The sequence below is a fragment of the Pectinophora gossypiella genome, chromosome 29 (genome assembly GCF_024362695.1).
Source record: "Pectinophora gossypiella chromosome 29, ilPecGoss1.1, whole genome shotgun sequence".
Classification (NCBI taxonomy): Eukaryota; Metazoa; Arthropoda; class Insecta; order Lepidoptera; family Gelechiidae; genus Pectinophora; species Pectinophora gossypiella.
In genome coordinates, this window is record NC_065432.1 from 780933 (window position 1) to 803932 (window position 23000).

Below are 23000 nucleotides of genomic sequence, written 5' to 3' on the forward strand. Positions count from 1 at the left end.
TTAGTCAATATAGCACCTTATTAGAGTGCAAACGAAACTGTGTGCGTTTTAAAAAATTGATGGGTCCTAGAATAATGTGTTCATAGTTATAGACGTAATAGTAAAAATATAGGTACTGAAGAGTGTTGAGCTGTTTTCATATTAATCATATTAATTAATTTCATTACCAGACCTACTTGCTTTTAATTTTTTAGTGCTGGCAATAATACTTTATTCTGTGTCTATCTCTCTCACTCACATCTTGTCTATTCCCAGAATTTGCGATTTGGTTGATGACGTCTCGCCGTAAAAATTGCATTTCTGTGCAAAATTATAACTGAAAAATATAATAATGAGCACAAACAGCGTTGAAGACGACAACCTTCCATCTAGGACTTCAGACGAAGCTGATACTCCGAGGTAAGTCGTGTATTTCTTTCACGCAAATCGTAAATTTTCTCTAACCTGTCGTTGACAGCTGATCGGGCGGCGCCAAAAACAAAGGGCGCCAAATCGCCGTGTCAATTACATTTCTGATTTTCTATGAAAATACGTGAAATTTCCTATATTTTTGTAGGAAGAGGATGCGTCAGGACAATTCCACGCGTAAGAGCTGGAGTCTTATGGACAGAAAAACCGATATCGAGGTAAGAAAGCTGTGAAAGCATGCCCTCTATGCGACGTATTCCCGCTTTTTTACTGACATTCTTTTTGGTTATAATTTGCATAATTTCTTCAGGAATTCGTTGGACACGCATAGCAGTCTTACTTTATTAGTGTTCTTGTGTAATTAAAGTGCAATAATCATAGAGAAACTAGTGAAATATGCCTGATGCATGTCCAGTATCTGTGAGTGAAGTTACGATCACTAATGCCTATATTTGGTGCTGTAGTTCTAACTGTAGGTACTCTACCTGGTTTCTGTGTTCCTGGTATACAAGAGTTAGTCTTGGGTAGTAAGTGAAAGATGTAAAAGAGATATATCCGGTTCAACTGAGCTAATATGCCTCACCACCTCACCTAACCCTGACACCAGGGTTGATGGGGTTGGTAATCCACCTCACAATTCATACGATAGAGGAAGAGCTCACCTGTCACATTGGTGTAAAAGAAAGCTCAGTGAGGCGTGGGTACTTAGTTCATCTTGATCAGAATCTCTGACTACCCCAGTTAGGATATAGCTGTTAGCTTTGAGCGTCTGTTTCTCTGGAAATAGACAAAATGCAAAAAGTAAGATGATTCCGTGCTTCGGAAGGCACTTTAAGCCGTTTGTCCAGGCTATTAGCCGTAAAAAACCTCCACCAACCTGCAGTGGAGCAGCGTGGTGGAGTATGCTCCATACCCCCTCCGGTTGGTTGAGGAGAGGCCTGTGCCCAGCAGTGGGACGTATATAGGCAGTTTGTATGTAGACAAAATGCTGAGTTCGTGACCTTTTCACTGTTGTACCACATCATCATCAGCCGTATGACGCCCACTGCTGGGCATAGGCCTCCCCCAAGGATCTCCACGACGAGGAGCATTTGGATTCATCAATCTCGACACACCTTATTAAAAGCCAATCCTCTTTTGCACAATTGCAGGATCTGGTGTCTTTTAAGCTGTGACCTTGTTGTCTCCTTGTTAGTCAGCTGGGCTGTGAGAGGATTTAGGTGGTGCTGAAAATCGTTTTGAAGCATAAGGTCAAAAGAGCGAAATGTCAAGTGGTAGCAAATTGTCAAAAGAGCAGAATGTCAAAAGCGCATATTGTCAAAAGCGCACAATGTCAAAGGCGCAGAATGACAAAAGCGCATAATGTCAAAAATTCTACTTAAACGGATTAACTGCTTAGATATCGATTTTAACTTTTTTTGGTCAGTCTGACTGAGTCATGGCGGGGGAAAAAAATAAAACATGCATATTTTTTGGAATAATATTTATTTTTGTAATAAAATCAATTAAACGACCCCTGTGGCGCAATGGTAACAACACCGGTCCGTCAATCGGGGGTTGCGGCGCTGAAAACTACAGACATACACAACTTATAGAATTAACATGCATGTAGGATTAGGTAGTATTTTTTCTGTAGCCAAATTAATGTCCCACTGCTGGGCAAAGGCCTCCTTCGCTGGACGCTTTCCGGCACACTTGGCCGAACTATGCCCAAGACAGGGAGGGTTGGAAAGAGAAGGGTAGTTAAAAAACAATAAAAACCGGAATAACAAAAGGTATTAAAAGTTACAGCCAGGCAACACTACAAGAAAAAAAAGAAGAATAGGTACAAGAAAAAATTCTAATTGCTCTCTCTGTATGTAGTGTCTGAACTGATATTAGGCAGCTAAATTACTCAATTGTATATCAATATTTTATGTTTATTTTTATTTTTTTAAAGAACGTCTAGGGCCCTGTGCCGAGGCTTTTCTTGCAGCTTCTTTTCCCCGGCTATACAGGTTGTGAGAAGCTGCAGTAGTTTTAGGTGGATGAGACGTTCGTTATGTAAAAATTGACGATTCAAAGTGTAACTATGTTACCTACTGAATAAAGATATTTTTGAATTTGAATTTGACAAGATGATGGATAAATATTTCCTCTCTCTCTCTCTCTCTCTCTTATGTTATGTGCATCTTCATTATTATTAAAGCACTTTTTACTGTAGGTATCAATGATTACATTGCTCATATCTCAATGTAGGCATGGATAACATTATGTTTTCCTGGTAGGTGCTGCAGGACATGGGTGTGAGCTTGCTTGAGCCTGATGATGTGGACCAGTGCGACGTTTCTATTGCCCTGGTAAGTGTGAGCCATGGTTTAAGGAAACCAGGTATGCTCAAAAGTGACAGCTAACATTTCAAGGTTAGCCCAGCTGACGTCATCCGACCCTGCGTTGCCATTTCGTAATAAATTACCCACGACCAATGTCAATGTATTTAATTTGCAAGAAAATTTTGAACTTTTAGTAAAAGATTTACTTACAGTTTTTAATGATTTTTATATATGTGACAAGTAATAGTAATTAATTACATTAGTCAGTAATTATTAATTTTCAGTAGTAAAAGTTACGTCCTTGGAATGTTGGAGATAACAATTTAATGGTAACACTTACGTCATCAAAGGGCTAGCAATGGCGGCTTGTCATAGGATTGAGCATACCTGGTTTTCTTATACCATGAGTGTGAGCAATGCACGTAGCATGATCATCTTATTTATTGTTTATTTAGTACATAATGGTGCTAATTCCTGTAGACACCATTTAATTTTATTTTAAGTTATACTTGTCATTTTCTTATCCGCCGAAAACGAAAGGGACGGGTAACCGACAAGCATAAAATTTATGGAACACACGTCAAATTTCAGCAAATTTTAAGCACAAATCTAAAACAACCCTATAAAAATTTTGTTTTGGCTAATAACCCGACTGAATTAAGTTGACAGCACATGTCAAACGGTTTGCATACCAGCGAATACGTTTTTGATTCGCCAAGGTTATTCATTAATTTACTCATTCTTCCTAAAATTAAGAGCTGTCAATCATCAGTCTCGTGTGCGTTACCCCAACAAGAAAGTATCTCCTAGAGTTATATGAGTAGAACGTATAGTTGGTGCCTTATCTGCTGTAAATGTGCCCCCACATAAAAAATGTGTGCCCCCTGTCGTTTCGAAAAAAAATCGAAAAAACGATTCTTGCTGGGGTAACGTTTTTCTAGCAGGAAAATTCTAAACGAATGATCGGAGAGAGAAAAACTGTGCATGGCCAGATAGCTTATATGTGTGCCAAAATGTGCCCCCAAAAATAAAATCTGTGCCCCTTCAGATTTTCGAGATATTGCATTTCCTGCTGGAGTAACGTTTTGATGAATAGTATATCTCTAAAACCATTGCATGTGCCCCTGTAGAATAAACATACGCGAGTAGCTCTTAATGTGTGCCCCTTTGTGCCCCAATTAGATTTTAGAAAATATTTATAGTTTTCAAGTTATCGCGGTTTTATGAAAACCCGAAAAAACATCGCAGCGCCTAAATGAGACAAGGCATAACTTCGCTGAAAACTGTATTCGGTCTTTCTTGACGCTAATAATAACCATACAAAGTTTCAAAAATGTTCATGCATGCGTTTTTGAATAATCTTGCTAAAAGTAAAAACGATGGTGTCATAACTTTGACGGCAAAATACAAGGAACTGGCACAATCCCAGATGTGTAGGTGTAAACCAAAATCTTGTGCCTTTAGTCAAAAATATATGGTGAAAATATTGAGCTTCAAATGTTACGCATTAAGTAAATATAAACAAAAAACCAAAATATGTAAACAACGGCTGGTTATCCGACCAAATCTGAATGACTACTAAAAAGCGACGGATTCATACATATCGATGACCTTCTTTACTTTACTCACTAACCGGTTCACACGTGTTGTGCCTGAGTACACTGAAGTAGAAAAGTAATAACTAATAAAATAAAGTTGTTATTGGATTATATTTTAATAGCTGTTTCTATGACCTTACACATGATTAAGTACATTTATAAGAGCCATTTTCAAATAAAATGTACATGTGACTAACATGCTCAAAATCGTGACCAAACTGTTTTGTGACACACCTGTATTTTTATACTAATGTAAATAATAATTTCCACATCAACAAGCTGTTTCATTTATATAGTCACAAGGTGCATTTAATATATTTTTTAATTAGCCCTCAAAACTTTTGAACGCGACTGTAAGGACAACAGCTTAGGTATAATACGTCCAATAAAGAAGGTCCTCGTTAAGTATGAATCCGTCGCTTTTTAGTAGTCATTCAGATTTGGTCGGATAACCAGCCGTTGTTTACATATTTTGGTTTTTTGTTTATATTTACTTAATGCGTAACATTTGAAGCTCAATATTTTCACCATATATTTTTGACTAAAGGCACAAGATTTTGGTTTACACCTACACATCTGGGATTGTGCCAGTTCGTTGTATTTTGCCGTCAAAGTTATGACACCATCGTTTTTACTTTTAGCAAGATTATTCAAAAACGCATGCATGAACATTTTTGAAACTTTGTATGGTTATTATTAGCGTCAAGAAAGACCGAATACAGTTTTCAGCGAAGTTATGCCTTGTCTCATTTAGGCGCTGCGATGTTTTTTCGGGTTTTCATAAAACCGCGATAACTTGAAAACTATAAATATTTTCTAAAATCTAATTGGGGCACAAAGGGGCACACATTAAGAGCTACTCGCGTATGTTTATTCTACAGGGGCACATGCAATGGTTTTAGAGATATACTATTCATCAAAACGTTACTCCAGCAGGAAATGCAATATCTCGAAAATCTGAAGGGGCACAGATTTTATTTTTGGGGGCACATTTTGGCACACATATAAGCTATCTGGCCATGCACAGTTTTTCTCTCTCCGATCATTCGTTTAGAATTTTCCTGCTAGAAAAACGTTACCCCAGCAAGAATCGTTTTTTCGATTTTTTTTCGAAACGACAGGGGGCACACATTTTTTATGTGGGGGCACATTTACAGCAGATAAGGCACCAACTATACGTTCTACTCATATAACTCTAGGAGATACTTTCTTGTTGGGGTAACGCACACATCAGTCTCTTTCCTTTTCGGTGGATAAGAAAATGACAGGTATAACTTAAAGTAAAATTAGGAGGTGTCTGCAGGAATCGGGGCCATTGAGATAATAGAATTTTTCTCATATATATATTCAGCGGATCATGGAACACATCAAGATCTAAGATTTTAACTATTAAATAAATAAATAACATATTTCAACAGCACCACAAACCTGGTATGAAAAGGAAACACAACGACATAGAGAACGTAAGCCCTAACGTGAACCTGGTCACGTCGCCACATGTCAAGAGCCCGCGGAGTGCCCTGAAGGTGTGCAGTCCTAGCCCTGGGCCCTCGAAGAGTCCTGGGCCCTCGAAGAGTCCTGGCCATTCAAGGGGTAGGAGTCCGCGCAGTGCTGAGAAATGTAAGTATTTATTTATTTATTTATTATAGCCAGGAGGAACTCGGTGGCGCAGCGGTAAACGCGGTCGGTCTGCGATTGTTGAAGTTAAGCAACTTTCGCAAAGGCCGGTCATAGGACGGGTGACCACAAAAAAAAAGTTTTCATCTCGAGCTCCTCCGTGCTTCGGAAGGCACGTTAAGCCGTTGGTCCCGGCTGCATTAGCAGTCATTAACAACCACCAATCCGCACTGGGCCCGCGTGGTGGTTTAAGGCCCGATCTCCCTATCCATCCATAGGGAAGGCCCGTGCCCCAGCAGTGGGGACGTTAATGGGCTGATAATGATGATGTCGTAGCCAGATCTTAGAATTGATCATTTCATGGTGTGCTTGATAATTTCATGAAATAGAATATCATTCGTTGGCCACATCGTGATGTAGTTTGGTCAGATCAATGAGAACAACTAAATGCAATCATAATTATCGTAAAATTAGTAACATTATCCACCGGTAGTGGCGCCGAAGTAGTATATTTAAAACGTGATTGATATTATAATCGATGTAATTGTACAATTTTCCATATTTATTAGGTAAATAATTTGGAACCTAAGAAATTATTCGACTATTCGCTTTTTTATTACACCAAATTACGGTTCTCTATTTTTACTCATAAAATTTTATGTAATAATTTACCATGGCATACTGTTATTTGTCCTATTATTAGTTACGCATAGTATTCATTTGTCATAAATTTTTAAGCATAATTTTGAAAACCATAACTACTATAAGCATAATTATTATAAGCATAAAAACTATACTCCGAATAAGAAAAGTTTTGGCACAACTTTGAACATTTTCGAAACTTACTTTTACCTTGGCTGCATTTGGTTCATGATTGTGACTTTTTATATTTTTTGACACTATTTCATGCTGTTGGTCATCATTCAGTATACTTTTCGTGTGTAAGATAAACATGCTGGCGGCGCGGCGTAGGAGTGGCCCAAGGGCCACCCCCGCCGCACCCTAACCTACTGTTAAGCCTTGTAAAAATTATGACAAAACACTATTATTCTAAAAAATATTATATGCGAATCAAATTTATACCAACAAATATTAGTCCAAAAATAAGGTATACCTAGCAAAGCAGTATTCCTTGATGTTATTATGGGAAAGTACTATTATGCTAAAAAACGTTATGCAAAAAGGATTATGATAATTAAAATTATGACAAAAAAAATTATGCATTTTAAGAGAATCCCCCAAATAACATGGACAACATTAACATGAAACACCATTAACTGTTAATGTTGACGTTTCAACAATAATGGCCCCGATTCCTGCAAACACCGCCTAATTTTATTTTAAGTTATATCCGTCATTTTCATATCCGTCGAAAAGGAAAGGGACGGATGATTCACAGCTCTTAATTTTAGGAAGAATGAGTAAATGAATGTGTCAGGTTATTGACTGACGTAAAATTTTTAGACGGTTGGTTTAGATTTGTGCTTAAAATTGACGTGTGTTCCATAAATTTTATGCTTGTCGATTACCCGTCCCTTTCCTTTTCGGCGGATAAGAAAAGGACAGATATAACTTAAAATAAAATTAGATGGTATTTACAGGAATTAGCACCATTGTCAACTTAAGGTGGCTATTCCATGAAATGGTTGAGCACGTCATGAAATGATCAATTCTAAGACCTGGCCACAACATACACACCACAACAACAGCATCATGAAACCCACATTCCCATGAAAATTCCCCTTGATATTAATTCAGAATCTCTCAGTATTCGTTACGATGTCACTTACACCCCATACAGGTAGCCATACAAATAGGTATGGGTGTTTTTTTTTAAATTATTTTCTGTTCCATACTTTTGCGACGGAACATTCCACTCAAAAAATAAATAAATTCAAAAATATTTATTTTTCAAAATTGGCTTACAAAGTTAGCGCTTTTTGAACGTCAAAAAATTAAATTACTTACATATTATGTAGCTAGCTGTAAAACTACTACCACATCGGAATCTGTAACGCTGAGGGAAAGACGTGGCCAGAAAACCTCTCAGCACAGGGCCCTAGTCCTATTGTTTCATGTTTTCCTTTCTTTTTTTTTTTAAATCCAGTTTGTATTACATAATTTATAGACTTAAATACAATGGTACATATTATTCTTGATGATGATGATGATGATTTTTTGTATTTCTATTGTATCTTGTTTTTTTTTATTCCTTTTTTTTTCAGGTTTGTACTTATTAGTGTTCAAATGGTCAATCACACTTCCTGTCTCATAATTAGCTGATGTAAGATACTGATTCCCAAGATAAAGATAAAGATAAAGATTTTTATTGTGCATAAATTTAGGTACAGTTATAGATAATAGTTGCAGTTATAGTTGCAAATTACGTCTCACTAAATTTTGCCTTTGCAGGCATATACACATTTTACACAGGCAATGATATTTCATTTCACACCATATTTCATTATAACATAAGAGAAAGAAATCAATAATAATAATAACAATAAAAAATCAAAAAATTATTAAAGAATATATACAATGAATAAGTAGGTCTATGAAATAACTATTTAGTTTTCATTCAAAAATTCTTTGACGTCATAAAAACATTTTTGTGCAAGCCATGTCTTAAGAGCAGTTCTAAATTTGTTCATGTTCATAGTTGTAAATGACTCCGGGAGTTTATTGTACAACCGTATACACATGGTGAACGAATTTTTTGTGACAAGTTCGAGTCTGCTTACTGGTTTGTGTAATTTATTTCGATACTGTTTGCGTAACGTTCTATTGCTAACTTCATAATTATATTGGAACAGATTTTTGTGCTTATGAGCAAAAATACATATCTCCAAAATATACAGACAAGGTAACGTCAACAGCTGGTATTTTTGAAAATAGGGTTTACATGAATCCAACATCCAAGATACATGCTTAAGCTTAGTTTGGGACTCAGGGTTTAACAATTAATTTGTGCAATCATGTGTAAACCTAAATTGTACAAATCAATTTTATAAATAAATCAATTTATTTATTTATTTTAATTACAGTCGGTGGAAGGAAAGTGAAAAATAATAATGATATCATGTCAGAATGACGGTCTGAATCATCCCTCAAAGTTTTCGTTACAATGTCACTAGCACCCTGTATATTGTAACAGATACATCAATAATATAAATGTTCAATTCTTACAGCTAGACCACTCCAACAATCAACAGAACATCACCTGCTTGAAACCACCTTCGTATCTGGACAGCTCGCAGACGAGGAGACACCGTTAGCTCAGATATGCGACTACTCACCCCCTGCAGGCGCTAGGCTTGAAGCCACATATACACGTGAGTTGATACCCCTTCTAGCGTGAGGGTTGTGAGGTGGATTACCAACCCCATCAACCCTGGTGTCGGTTATTATTGAGCCGCCAAAGGCCCCTTACATGGCTCATGTCGTCACGTCTCATCCGTCTAAAACTACTGCAGCTTCTCACAACCTGTATAGCCGGGGAAAAGAACTTCTTATGTGGGTTGTGAGGTGGAATACCAGCCTCATCAACCCTGGTGTCAGGGTTATGATTGAGCCGCTAAAGGCGGACATGGCTCATGTAACGATTACTTACTTACATCGCTAAATATTAACTGGGACCAACGGCTTCACATGCCTTCCGAAGCACGAATCATCTTACTTTCGGACAATCTGTTGTTAATGTTATCTTTTGAATAAAGATATTAACGGCCTCCGTGGTCCAGTGGTTGAGCGTTGGACTCACGATCCGGAGGCCCCGGGTTCGAATGCCAGTGGGGACATATCACAAAAAATAACTTTGTGATCCTTATTTTGGTTAGGACATCACAGGCTGATCACCTGATTGTCCGAAAGTAAGATGATCCGTGCTTCGGAAAGCACGTTAAGCCGTTGGTCCCGGTAAATGAGTAATCGTTACATGAGCCATGTGTCCGCCTTTGACGGCTCAATCATAACCCTGACACCAGGGTTGATGAGGCTGGTATTCCACTTATCACAACCCACACGATAAGAAGAAGAATAAAGATATTTTTGGATTTGATCTGCTGGCAAGCCACATGATATAAAAAATAAAAAAATAAAAATAAAAAATAAAACTTGTTTATTTTCAGACAACTTAAGTCCATATGATGTTTATTTTTTTAAAAGAACGTCTAGGGCCCTGTTCTTTTCCCCGGCTATACAGGTTGTGAGAAGCTGCAGTAGTTAAGGCGGATGAAACGTTAGTTATGTGAAAATTGACGATTCAAAGTGTAACTATGTTACCTACTGAATGAAGATATTTTTGAATTTGACATAGAGCACACATTTTCTTTCTTTTTTTTGACGTGACTTATTGTAGATTTGCCGCAGAGGCATTAACTACTTGGCCGGACAAATGGGGAGCGCTGAGGGCTCTCGTCCGGTACAAAATTTACTTTTACTATGTTACCTACTGAATAACGATATATAATAATAATATGATAGAAGACCGCTTGGTTTCCTTCTAGCTGGGTGTGTCTCCGAAGACCAGCCCCGGGTTGTCACCTCGGGGGCGGAGTACAGCGGCACGGACTCGTTCGCCGCATTATCTGATGAGATGATGCTGAGTGTCTTCCGATGGCTTCCTAAGCTGACCCTCGCTCATTGCATGCTCGTGTGCAAGAGGTGAGGACTTTAGTTTTTTTTTAATTTTTTTTTTTTGACGTGACTTATTGTAGATTTAACAGCCTCCGTGGTCTAGTGGTAAGGTAAGAGCGTTAGGCTCACGATCTGGAGGTCCGGGTTCGATTCCCGATGGGGACATTGTCGAAATCACTTTGTGAGACTGTCCTTTGTTTGGTAAGGACTTTTCAGGCTTGAATCACCTGATTGTCCGAGAAGTAAATTGATTCCGTGCTTCGGAGGGCACGTTAAGCCGTTGGTCCCGGCTATTCGCCGTAAAAACACCTCTACCAACCCGCAGTGGAGCAGCGTGGTGGAGTATGCTCCATACCCTCTCCGGTTGATTGAGAGGAGGCCTGTGCCCAGCAGTGGGACGTATATAGGCTATTTATGTTTATGTATGTATTGTAGATTTGCCGCAGATGGCATTGACTACTTGGCCGGCTTGGTACTTGAGGAGCTCGGTGGCGCAGCGGTAAACGCGCTCGGTCTGCGATTGTTGAAGTTATAGGATGGCCATAAAAAAAAGTCTCGAGCTCCTCCGTGCTTCGGAAGGCACGTTAAGCCGTTGGTCCCGGCTGCATTAGCAGTCGTTAATAACCATCAATCCGCACTGGGCCCGCGTGATGGTTTAAGGCCCGATCTCCCTATCCATCCATAGGGAAGGCCCGTGCCCCAGCAGTGGGGACGTTAATGGGCTGATGATGATGATGTATGTATGTAAATAATAAAAATATATTCTTCTTTTCTATTCAGGTGGCATCGCGTCGCGTGTGACGAGACTCTGTGGCAGCGGCTAGACCTAGGGTTCAAGATATTAGCTAAGAATGCCCTTGGGAAGATACTATCTAGGAAACCAATCATTGTCAGACTAGCTAATTCCGAGGTGAGTGACACATTGGCCCCGATTCCTGCAGACACCTAATTTGATGATATAATTTGCCCATAACAGCCTCCGTGGTCTAGTGGTTAGAGCGTTAGGCTCAAGATCTGGAGGTCCGGGTTCGATTCCCGATGGGGACATTGTCGAAATCACTTTGTGAGACTGTCCTTTGTTTGGTAAGGACTTTTCAGGCTTGAATCACCTGATTGTCCAAAAAAGTAAGATGATTCCGTGCTTCGGAGGGCACGTTAAGCCGTTGGTCCCGGCTATTAGCCGTAAAAACACCTCCACCAACCCGCAGTGGAGCAGCGTGGTGGAGTATGCTCCATACCCCCTCCGGTTGATTGAGGGGAGGCCTGTGCCCAGCAGTGGGACGTATATAGGCAGTTTATGTAATCTGCCCATATGTGATGTCCATCAAAATTTATAATAAACTGCCTAACATATTAAAAGAAGAAAAAAGTGTCAAAATCTTTATTAAAAAAATAAAAGAACTTCTCATTAATAAATGTTACTACAGCACTAGTGAATACCTTAATGATACTGATGTTACCATTTGAAAAGCTTCCTTCTCTCTTTTAAACTTCTATTTTGTCGTGCCCGAAAGGGTCTATGATGTGAAACTCATATGTAACTTACAAACTTGTACACCATCATATTATGTAAATAAAGAATATTGAATATTGAATTTTACTGCGAATTACGGCGGATAAGAAAATGACGGGTATAACTTAAAATAAAATTGGGAAGTGTCTGCAGGAATCGGGGCCAATAACTATTCTGGGTGTTAGTGACATCGTAACGAATACTGAGGGGGATGATTCCGACCATGATTCTGAGTTAATATCAAGTGGAATTTTCCGTCGCAAAATTCATGATTTTTTTTAGTTTTTTAAAATTATTTTCAATTCTATACTTTTGCGACGGAAAATTCCACTTGATATTAACTCAGAATCATGGTCTGAATCATCCCTCTCAGTATTCGTTACGATGTCACTAACACCCTGTATATAACAAAACAGGTAATCAACCTCACAACCCATACGATAGAAGAATAATAAACCCATAGAAGACATATTTACATTAACCTTTTTCGTACTTCCAGATAGGTGAATGGCAGCCTTCGCCCCCGGCTACTCAATCCCGCATACAGTACCTAGACCTGAGTATGACCGTGGTAGACACAGCCACCCTCAGAAGCCTGTTGGAGCGATGTCCAATGTTGACCAAGCTGAGTTTAGAGAGTGTACGAGTGGATGACTCCGTTACTAGCGTTATAAGTAAGTTAACATATACATTAGACCACACCTATATCTATAATAGGCTAGTTTCCAACTAGTCAAATCAGTTACTTTTTACTAAACGTCAAAACACGAAATCACTATGGAATTTGTATGAAAAAGCACTCTGTGACGTCATAGAAAAACGTGACAAAATGTCGGACTTATTATTACGTTTTTCTTGATTAAAATTCATAAATAAGTTTAATAGAAAAAAGAAAATGTTTTTCGTTAGTTTTAGATGTGTCTTTATTTAGTAATCAGAATTTCATAATTTATCTTGAACCTAGTCATCATCATCAATTTAAGAGCCACGCTCTTGTCGGTGTAGCATTTTCCATTCCAGTCTATCAAAGGCCAATTCCTTGACTTCCCTATAAGACACGACCCAATTGTTATATACCTATACAAGTATGTACTAAATAAGGACAACTTATTTGGCTAAGTTGTTATTATCCGTTGGGAACAGGCGCTGCATGCTGAGATACAGGTTTCACCTAGTTCGGCTGCAGAGGCTTATTACCTTACCTGTTATAAATATGTTATTAGCCTATGAAACAATGTATTGCACTGTACTATACTTTATATGAACAAATAAAATAAATAAATAAATAAATAAAAATAAAATAAATATCTATAGGCAGAGCCCACCTGAGCAGGGCTGTCATCATCCCCCTAGCATTATCCCGTTTTCCTCAGGGTCCGCTTACCTAACCTGAAGATTTGACAGGGCCTGATTTTTACAGAAGCGACTGCCTGTCTGACCTTCCAACCCGCGAAGGGAAAACCAGCCCAATACAGGTTAGGTTACATACCTCCGAAAATGCGTTTCTCGGGAATGTGGGTTTCCTCACGATGTTTTCCTTCACCACTATCATTGGTTTAGGCCTGTGCTGGATTCGAACCTGCGACCTCATAGTGAGAGGCAAGCGTTCTACCAATATAGTAAAATTATAATAAATAAGTATAGTAAAATTGTTTTTTTTTTTTTTCAGGTAAATGTTCCAATTTAGAAACTTTAAATTTAGCAATGGCTCAAGGCATTACTGCGGAAGGATTGAAAGAACTATTGGATGGATGTACCAAGTAAGTTTGATTTAAAGACCATGTGGGGAAGACCGTCTGGGTTAGAAGACCGTCTAGTGCAAATAACTTCTCGTATATCAAAAGATTAGGGCGCTTTCATTTCTAGACTTATAAATATCCTGCGTGCCCGAACACCTGTACGCAGGAGGATCTGATGAGCGCTGCAGATAGCGCCATACTTGTTGCCAAGTTTTGGGCCGATACTATTTAATTTGCCATCGACACGATAAGAAGAATAATATAGCCTATACACGGTGTTAATGACACCGTAACGAATACTGAGGGGGATGATTCAGACCATGATTCTGAGTTGATATCAAGTGGAATTTTCTGTCGCAAAAGTATAGAATTGAAAATAATTTCATAATGAATTTCGCGACGGAAAATTCCACTTGATATCAACTCAGAATCATGGTCTGAATCATCCCTTAAAGTTTTCGTTACGATGTCACTAACACCAGGGTAATCTACCTCACAACCCACTCTATATGTATATACAGGATATCTCTCTCTCTCTTTATTTAAGAGCTGCTCTTATGTCGGTGGAGTAATCCCCATTACTCCATAGATAGGGCGTGTAGAACGGTGGTTGCTCCAATCGCCTTCCGTTCCGCAGTACACCGACCAATTTCTCAATCAGTGATGTTCTAGCTGAAGAGCTCGGTGGCGCAGCGGTAAACGCGCTCGGTCTGCGATTGTTGAAGTTAAGCAACTTTCGCAAAGGCCGGTCATAGGATGGGTGACCACAAAAAAAAAGTGTTCATCTCGAGCTCCTCCGTGCTTCGGAAGGCACGTTAAGCCGTTGGTCCCGGCTGCATTAGCAGTCGTTAATAACCATCAATCCGCACTGGGCCCGCGTGATGGTTTAAGGCCCGATCTCCCTATCCATCCATAGGGAAGGCCCGTGCCCCAGCAGTGGGGACGTTAATGGGCTGGTGATGATGATGATGATGTTCTAGCTAAAGCAAAACACACAAAACAGGTTATAAAGCTAGATTATTCCTTTATTTTCAGATTACAATCGCTAAACATTTCGTGGTGTAATTTAACAGAAGAAGCGTTGGAAGTGTTAGTGACCTCATTACCCTCCAGGCTACAACGATTGAATCTGGGCGGAGCCAGGATTATGACTGATGACAGTGAGTATAAAGGGTGTTAGTGACATTGTAACGAAAACTTTGAGGGATGAGTCAAACCATGATTCTGAGTCGATATCAAGTGGATTTTTCCCTCATCCCGCCCACGCCTTCCAACTACTAGTCACTTGATTGTTTGCAAACAAATACATCACGTTTGTTACGCAAGGCAACCATATGGAAAATGCTGATGAAGAACCACATTGCACACGGCACCGATGCATTCGAATTGCGTCATGACCCACATAATTGTAAAAATCATCGATTCCGGTGAACCGCTGATCTAGCGCCTCGTGCCGCGTTGCCAGCGGCCCGGACATGGAAACCTCGTGTCGCACTTTTGATTCTCACATCGATCAAGTCGCACTCTTTTAGTAATAAGAAATAATTGTAATCGTTTTTAATTAAATTTATTTATATTATAAAATTTAAATTTATATTATAAAAAGTTTTGGTTTTTTTTGAGTCCTTCGGCTGTAGCCTTCTTAATTCGTTGCGCGTCATATTATGGCTGTATTTTCGTTATCAAATAACCGAGTTATTCGGCCGAGTACGAGTATCAAAAAACCCGCCGAGTACGCTGAGTACCGAGTATCAAACGAATACTCGGCCCATCTCTAATAAAATCACTGTTTGTACTTAATTTTTGAAATAAATAAAATAAAAAAAAGAAACCCACACGGTAGAAGATGGATTTCTAATACAGTTTCTCTCCTTCCAGTGGTAACGAAGCTAGTGGACCGCTGCCCACGCCTGTTGGAGCTGGACTTGTCGGACTGTTCGGCGCTCCGCACGCCCGCCGTGCTCTCCGTGCTCACCCTGCACCGGCTGGAGCACTTAGCCCTGAGCCGGTGCTATCTCCTGCCGCCGCACGTGCTCACGTGAGTACCATGTTGGCATAGTGGTGTACTGTTTTCAACGGTGACAGCTCTCAGCGCTCACCATAAGTCCGGCCAAGTGATAGGCTAGTTTCCAACAAGTCAAATCGCACACTAACTTGGAACACATTCTAACATTTCTAACTTTATTTATTTGTTTATTTAATCGTTTTATATGTATTGTTTTGTAAGTATTATTGTATTTCTTTCATGTATTTGTAGATACACTGCACACACTTCCGTCCGATCATGACCTATGCAGGGGTAGTTTTCGCTCATGCGAGTCCCTCTCAAATCCACCGTCTACAGGTAATACAAAATCGTTTCATGCGGAAAGCCACGGGAGCTCCGTGGTTCCTTCGCAATGAAAATCTTCACATTGACCTAGGTCTGCCAACTGCCCAATGGCTCAAATTAGCTTCCAAACGTTTTTTCGATTCTGCTCCGCACCACCCGAATCCCCTGGTAGTTGCGGCTTCCGAGTACATCCCGCTTAGGGACGGTACTGAAAAGTATCGGCGTCCGAAGGACGTAATATACGATCCCGGCGACCCGATTACTCTAGCCATAGAGGCAGCCAATCAGCTCGCGACACCAAACACTTCAGGACCCCGATACCGACCCCGCCGGCGTGGTCGACGATTTCCCTCATTCAGCGCTTATCGCTATCGACCCGCTAGGGTCGATTAATTCTTTCAAATATTTTTCCTCTCAGACGACGCCCTGAGCCGAGGTTCGCGCCCAACTGGGCACCCTCAGGCCTGTTGTCTTAAACGTTGTACCGGGTGAGAGCCTTCAGCGCTCCCCATTTGTCCGGCTAAGTAGTTAATGCCATCTGCGGCAAATCTACAATAAGTCACGTCAAAAAAAAAAAAAAAACACTGCACACACACACGCTTTTAATATATGTTTTTGTAAACTACTTTGTTTTCATAGTATAAGTAAATATTATTATGTATTCATTCAAGTATTTGTGGGAGATACGGCTTCCGTGCCTCACTTAACAGGGTCCACAGAATACCAGCGTCGTGGCTCGCGCCGCGGCTTGTGCTGAGTGAGGCCCTTTTATAAAGGACACCACCACCATCGTTGACCAGTCCATACACTCAATTATTTGTATTTCTCGTGTATGTTGTTTTTATTATGGGTTTTGTTTGATTGTAAGTTGTGTGTAACTCTGTGTTTTATATTTTATATTTGTTTTGTATTTGTTACTGTGGTGTCCCTTTATAATAAACGTTTCTTTCTTTCTTTCTTTCTTTCTAAATCAGTTACTAAACAGTTTTTATTTATTTATTTAAACGTCAAACAACGACCTCCGTGGTCCAGTGGTTGAGCGTTGGGCTGACGATCCGGAGGTCCCAGGTTCGAATCCCGGTGGGGACATACCAAAAAAAAATACTTTGAAATCCCTAGTTTGATTGGGACATTACAAGCTGATCACCTGATTGTCCGTAAGTAAGATTATACGTGCTTCGGAAGGCACGTTAAGCCGTAGGTCCCTGTTACTACATACTTATTTAAGTTAGTAGTCGTTACATGAGCCATGTGAGGGGCCTTTGGCGGCTCAATAGTAACCCTCCACCAGGGTTGATGAGGTTGGTAATCCACCTCACAACAGCAAACTGCTTTTAGTGATTTGTCCCCACCGGGAATCGACCCAGGGACCTCGGGTTCGTCAACCACTGGACCACAGAGGCCGTGTCTTTATTAATGAATACTCTTGTCCGCAGCAAGCTAAGCAGCATGTCTTCCCTGCAGTACTTGGAGGTGTGGGGTATGCTGCAGACGGCGTCTCTCAACGCGCTGCGAGCCGCCCTGCCGGCCATACAGATCAACCAGTTCATGTTCAGGTACAACATACAGTCATCATCATCAATTTAAGAGCCACGCTCTTGTCGGTGCAGCATTCTCCATGCTACTTTTTTCCTCTCCGGTTCTCTATAGTCTTCAATATGGTTCTCTTTTTAACTCTTTCCAGCCCTTTTTCATTTTTTTTTATTTATGTAATCGTTTACAATTTTTACATTGTGTTCTACTTTATACATCATCCATACTTAACATACACACATACATACATAAACTCACGCCTATTTCCCACCGGGGTAAGCAGAGACTACAGAATTCCATTTGCATCGATCCTGACACACTTCTCTTGCTTCCTCCACATTCATCAATCGCTTCATACACGCACGCCGGTTCAGAGTAGATCGTATTAAACCTTTTCTAAGGACATCTCCAATTTGGTCATCGTAAGCCCTTCTCGGTCTTCTTCTGCCAGCCCTACCATCAAATTTGCATTATATACCGCTTTTCAATTCAATTATCCTTCATCCGCTCTACGTGTCCAAACCAACCTAACATTCCCTTCTGAATCTTAGTCACTATATCGTCTTATACACCACATCTCTGTCTTATCACACTGTACTGTGTCTTATACTTAACATATTTAAACATTTCATGACAAGAACATAACAATTTTACATATACAAAAATAATTAATAGCATAAAATTTATAGCAATTTATAATAATTTAAATAGCAAAAACAAAGTAACAATGTCAATGAATTGAATTAAGCAATAATGAACAGCCTCCGTGGTCTAGTGGTTAGAGCGTTAGGCTCACGATCTGGAGGTCCGGGTTCGATTCCCGATGGGGACATTGTCGAAGTCACTTTGTGAGACTGTCCTTTGTTTGGTAAAGACTTTTCAGGCTTGAATCACCTGATTGTCCGAAAAAGTAAGATGATTCCGTGCTTCGGAAGGCACGTTAAGCCGTTGGTCCCGGCTATTAGCCGTAAAACACCTCCACCAACCCGCATTGGAGCAGCGTGGTGGAGTATGCTCCATACCCCCTCCGGTTGATTGAGGGGAGGCCTGTGCCCAGCATTGGGACGTATATAGGCTGTTGATGATGAAGCAATAATGTCAAAATTTCAAAGGTATTTAGATTTAAGGATGTCAAGTTAAATAGAATAAAACAAATAAATTAATACAATGTACAATAATGTCATATTAATTTCATAATCAATTTTCATTGTCATTATAAAATTCATCTACTGTGTAGTAACTTTGACACCATTTCAGTCCAGCTTATACCCTCCATCCTTAGCCAACACCACATCTCAAACGCTTCCAACCTCTGTCTCTCTGTGTCATAGTCCACGTTTCACATTAATTATATCGTCATCATCATCACCAGCCCATTAACGTCCCCACTGCTGGGGCACGAGCCTTCCCTATGGATGGATAGGGAGATCGGGCCTTAAACCACCACGCGGGCCCAGTGCGGATTGGTGGTTATTAACGACTGCTAATGCAGCCGCACATTGGGTCGAAAGTGCTATTGCAGGGACTTACGATTCAACTTTCGTTTATCACATATTTGATTATGCCAATAGATAGAGCTAATCAAACACAATAAATGTTATGTTAGGTAATTTTTTCCTAAAGTTTATACTTTGGTCAGAAAAAAACATTTTCTGTTTTTTTTGTATGAAACGTATCAAAGACAGTTAAATTTCTGCCAAGTCCATACCGATCCAGCCGGGAGACCTTATTTTCTGTAATCTTTGTCTAGTTGACTACTCAAATGCAAAATCAGCATCTGCCTAAAGTTGCAATTCTTTGAAAGAAATGGGTCAGAAAAAGACAAAAAATTCAACATTTCAAAATTCAGTTTTATGTTTTATTAATTTATTATAAGCTTAGTTCTATGTTAAATACTATACAGAAATACATTACAACACAAGTGACAAAGTTAAAATGAACAAAAAAATATTTTGAAGGTACCTAACCTACCCAGAACTATAATTTTTAATGAATAATAACCTTTACTTATGTTTTTTCGTTATAAAATTTCTCAAAATTAATTAACCTCTATATATCACTATTGCTCGCCATAAATTGTGACAAACATTCTTACAACTCTTATTAATTGGTTACCTACATAAGTTTTAACAAAATAATAATATAATCTTAAGAGATACTTAAACAAAAATATACTACTTAACTTGTAAAAGATAAAAGATATTAAATACAAAAAAGTTAGCCATTATTTTAAAATACTATTCACTTCACTATCACTAGAACTATCTTCTAAATTACTTGTGTCTATAAATTCTATATCAGATTCAAGCGGATAATGCAGCAAAAGCTCTCTGGCTTCGGAAGAAAGAATCATTCCCTTTTGCTTTGTCATTCGAGGTCTAAGACTCGTTATCACTGGATCAGAAGACAATAGAAGATTATGCAAAATGTCTTCATTTGTCGGTGTCCTACTTATTTTTCTGGAATGGTTCTCTCTGTATTTCCGAAAGTCTTTGTTACGAGCTTCTGCTGCTTCTTCAGATAGTTTTCCTATGGGCATAGCACCAAAAATGGATATAATTCAAAATTTTCTCAGTACTGTAAAAACACTGCAAAGATGTATGTGGAATTTTATCCATGGTATTACATGCCATCGAGCTATTGATCCATGGAGCAGATATAATTAAACGTTTTGGTGCTATGCCCATAGGAAAACTATCTGAAGAAGCAGCAGAAGCTCGTAACAAAGACTTTCGGAAATACAGAGAGAACCATTCCAGAAAAATAAGTAGGACACCGACAAATGAAGACATTTTGCATAATCTTCTATTGTCTTCTGATCCAGTGATAACGAGTCTTAGACCTCGAATGACAAAGCAAAAGGGAATGATTCTTTCTTCCGAAGCCAGAGAGCTTTTGCTGCATTATCCGCTTGAATCTGATATAGAATTTATAGACACAAGTAATTTAGAAGATAGTTCTAGTGATAGTGAAGTGAATAGTATTTTAAAATAATGGCTAACTTTTTTGTATTTAATATCTTTTATCTTTTACAAGTTAAGTAGTATATTTTTGTTTAAGTATCTCTTAAGATTATATTATTATTTTGTTAAAACTTATGTAGGTAACCAATTAATAAGAGTTGTAAGAATGTTTGTCACAATTTATGGCGAGCAATAGTGATATATAGAGGTTAATTAATTTTGAGAAATTTTATAACGAAAAAACATAAGTAAAGGTTATTATTCATTAATTATATGTTCTGGGTAGGTACCTTCAAAATATTTTTTTGTTCATTTTAACTTTGTCACTTGTGTTGTAATGTATTTCTGTATAGTATTTAACATAGAACTAAGCTTATAATAAATTAATAAAACATAAAACTGAATTTTGAAATGTTGAATTTTTTGTCTTTTTCTGACCCATTTCTTTCAAAGAATTGCAACTTTAGGCAGATGCTGATTTTGCATTTGAGTAGTCAACTAGACAAAGATTACAGAAAATAAGGTCTCCCGGCTGGATCGGTATGGACTTGGCAGAAATTTAACTGTCTTTGATACGTTTCATACAAAAAAAACAGAAAATGTTTTTTTCTGACCAAAGTATAAACTTTAGGAAAAAATTACCTAACATAACATTTATTGTGTTTGATTAGCTCTATCTATTGGCATAATCAAATATGTGATAAACGAAAGTTGAATCGTAAGTCCCTGCAATAGCACTTTCGACCCAATGTGAGCCGGGGCCAACGGCTTAACGTGCCTTCCGAAGCACGGAGGAGCTCGAGATGAAAACTTTTTTTGTGGTCACCCATCCTATGACCGGCCTCTGCGAAAGTTGCTTAACTTCAACAATCGCAGACCGAACGCGTTTACCGCTGCGCCACCGAGCTCCTCAGTTTATTATTATTATTCATGTTATAATATGTTATTGCTAGAGATAGAAAATGAAAAACAATGTAATCTTACGTTGACGTCATCAAAATTGGATAAATGGGTAAAAAGTTATAGTAGAAAAACGAAAAAATACTTTAAACTACATTTTCTTGAAATGGCATTTTGGCGCTTACGTAATTTTGCCTTTGCAGTGACGATATATTGTTTGATTTTTCCAGCGCAATCGCCCGCCCAACTGTTGGTACTAGAAGAACATCGATATGGGGACTCCGAACAAGAGACTGATAAGCTATTTATTGCAAAATTATAATAATATGAAAACGTAAAATTGTATATAATTTATACATTATTTAATATTGTAAATGTGGGACTTGTGTGTGTAAAATGAATGAGACTCCATCTAATCTTATTTTAAGTTATACCTATCATTTTCTTTTCTGCTAAAAAAGAAAGGGACGGGTTATAGACAGGCATAAAATTATACATTGTTTAAAGTTTACGCGGTTATTATCATAATTAAAACACATAATAACGGGTTCTTACCGCGTTTAAAGTAGGGATATCCCTACTTTAAGAACCCGTTATTATGTGTTTTAATTAGGCATAAAATTTATGGAACACACGTCAATTTTAAGCAGATATCTAAAACAACCGTCTAAAAATTTTACATCGGCCAATAAGAATAAGAAGAATAAGAATAAAATAAATTTATTGCAAGTAACAATTTACATTTGCTATATGAACTAGGTAATAATGAATAATGCGAATACGGACAAAAGGAAATGGCCCGACAGAGTTAAGTAGTCAGCACGTCAAACGAATTGCATACCAGCGCGATGCCTATTTTATTCGCCCGGGTTATTCATTCGTTTTAAAATTAACTTGTTGACAATCATTTGTCCCTTTCCTTTTTGGTGGATAAGAAAATGACAGGTATAACAAAATAAAATTAGATGGTGTGTAAGGTCACGAGCATTAATATGTATACACTTTGGTCTATCTTACTATGTCACATTAACTTTTTTGACAAATTGAACTGTAAGTCTCTTTAAATGTCAAATATGTTAGTGCGACAGAGTCCTAAAGTGGGTGGGTATTGCTCATGACTGTACAGGAATCAGCACGAGTATTAGGTTTGTATTTCCAAATTGTTTGTAATTAATTCCCCTCATTTGAAGTGATTTCTGCATTTATTTGATTTTTAATTACGCTTAAATAAAAAAATGATTTTAAAATATTCTTTTTCAATATTTATTTGTGGTGTGGGCGTAGCTTGAAATTATAAATAGCGTTTGATCAAAACAGGAAATAAGAATTAATAATATTCAGAAGTTTTATCATAATCAGTTTATTTTTATTTCTAAAGTAATACTTACGGAAGACAGCTGAAAGTTGAGAAGTACAGCTAACCCTTATAGGGATCATGGTATGAGAAGAC

At 38.5% G+C, this 23000-nt stretch overlaps 1 protein-coding gene and 1 long non-coding RNA gene across 2 annotated transcripts in view; both read left to right on the forward strand.

Moving 5' to 3' along the window:
- LOC126379644 (uncharacterized) overlaps window positions 1–22800 on the forward strand; it is a 72337-nt gene extending 49537 nt beyond the window's left edge. Inside the window, exon 2 of the long non-coding RNA XR_007568357.1 lies at window positions 22528–22800. This is a non-coding gene — a long non-coding RNA (uncharacterized LOC126379644). The remainder of the gene's footprint in view (window positions 1–22527) is intronic.
- On the forward strand, window positions 252–22800 carry LOC126379471 (S-phase kinase-associated protein 2-like). Its single transcript, XM_050028231.1, has 13 exons — window positions 252–399; window positions 557–626; window positions 2676–2747; window positions 5737–5938; window positions 9124–9267; window positions 10441–10597; window positions 11351–11480; window positions 12583–12757; window positions 13753–13843; window positions 14858–14982; window positions 15701–15860; window positions 17591–17710; window positions 21781–22800. Exons 1-13 carry the CDS (start codon window positions 332–334, stop codon window positions 21845–21847), a joined length of 1581 nt encoding a protein of 526 aa, XP_049884188.1. The 5' UTR covers window positions 252–331; the 3' UTR covers window positions 21848–22800.
- Window positions 22801–23000: the final 200 nt, after the last annotated feature.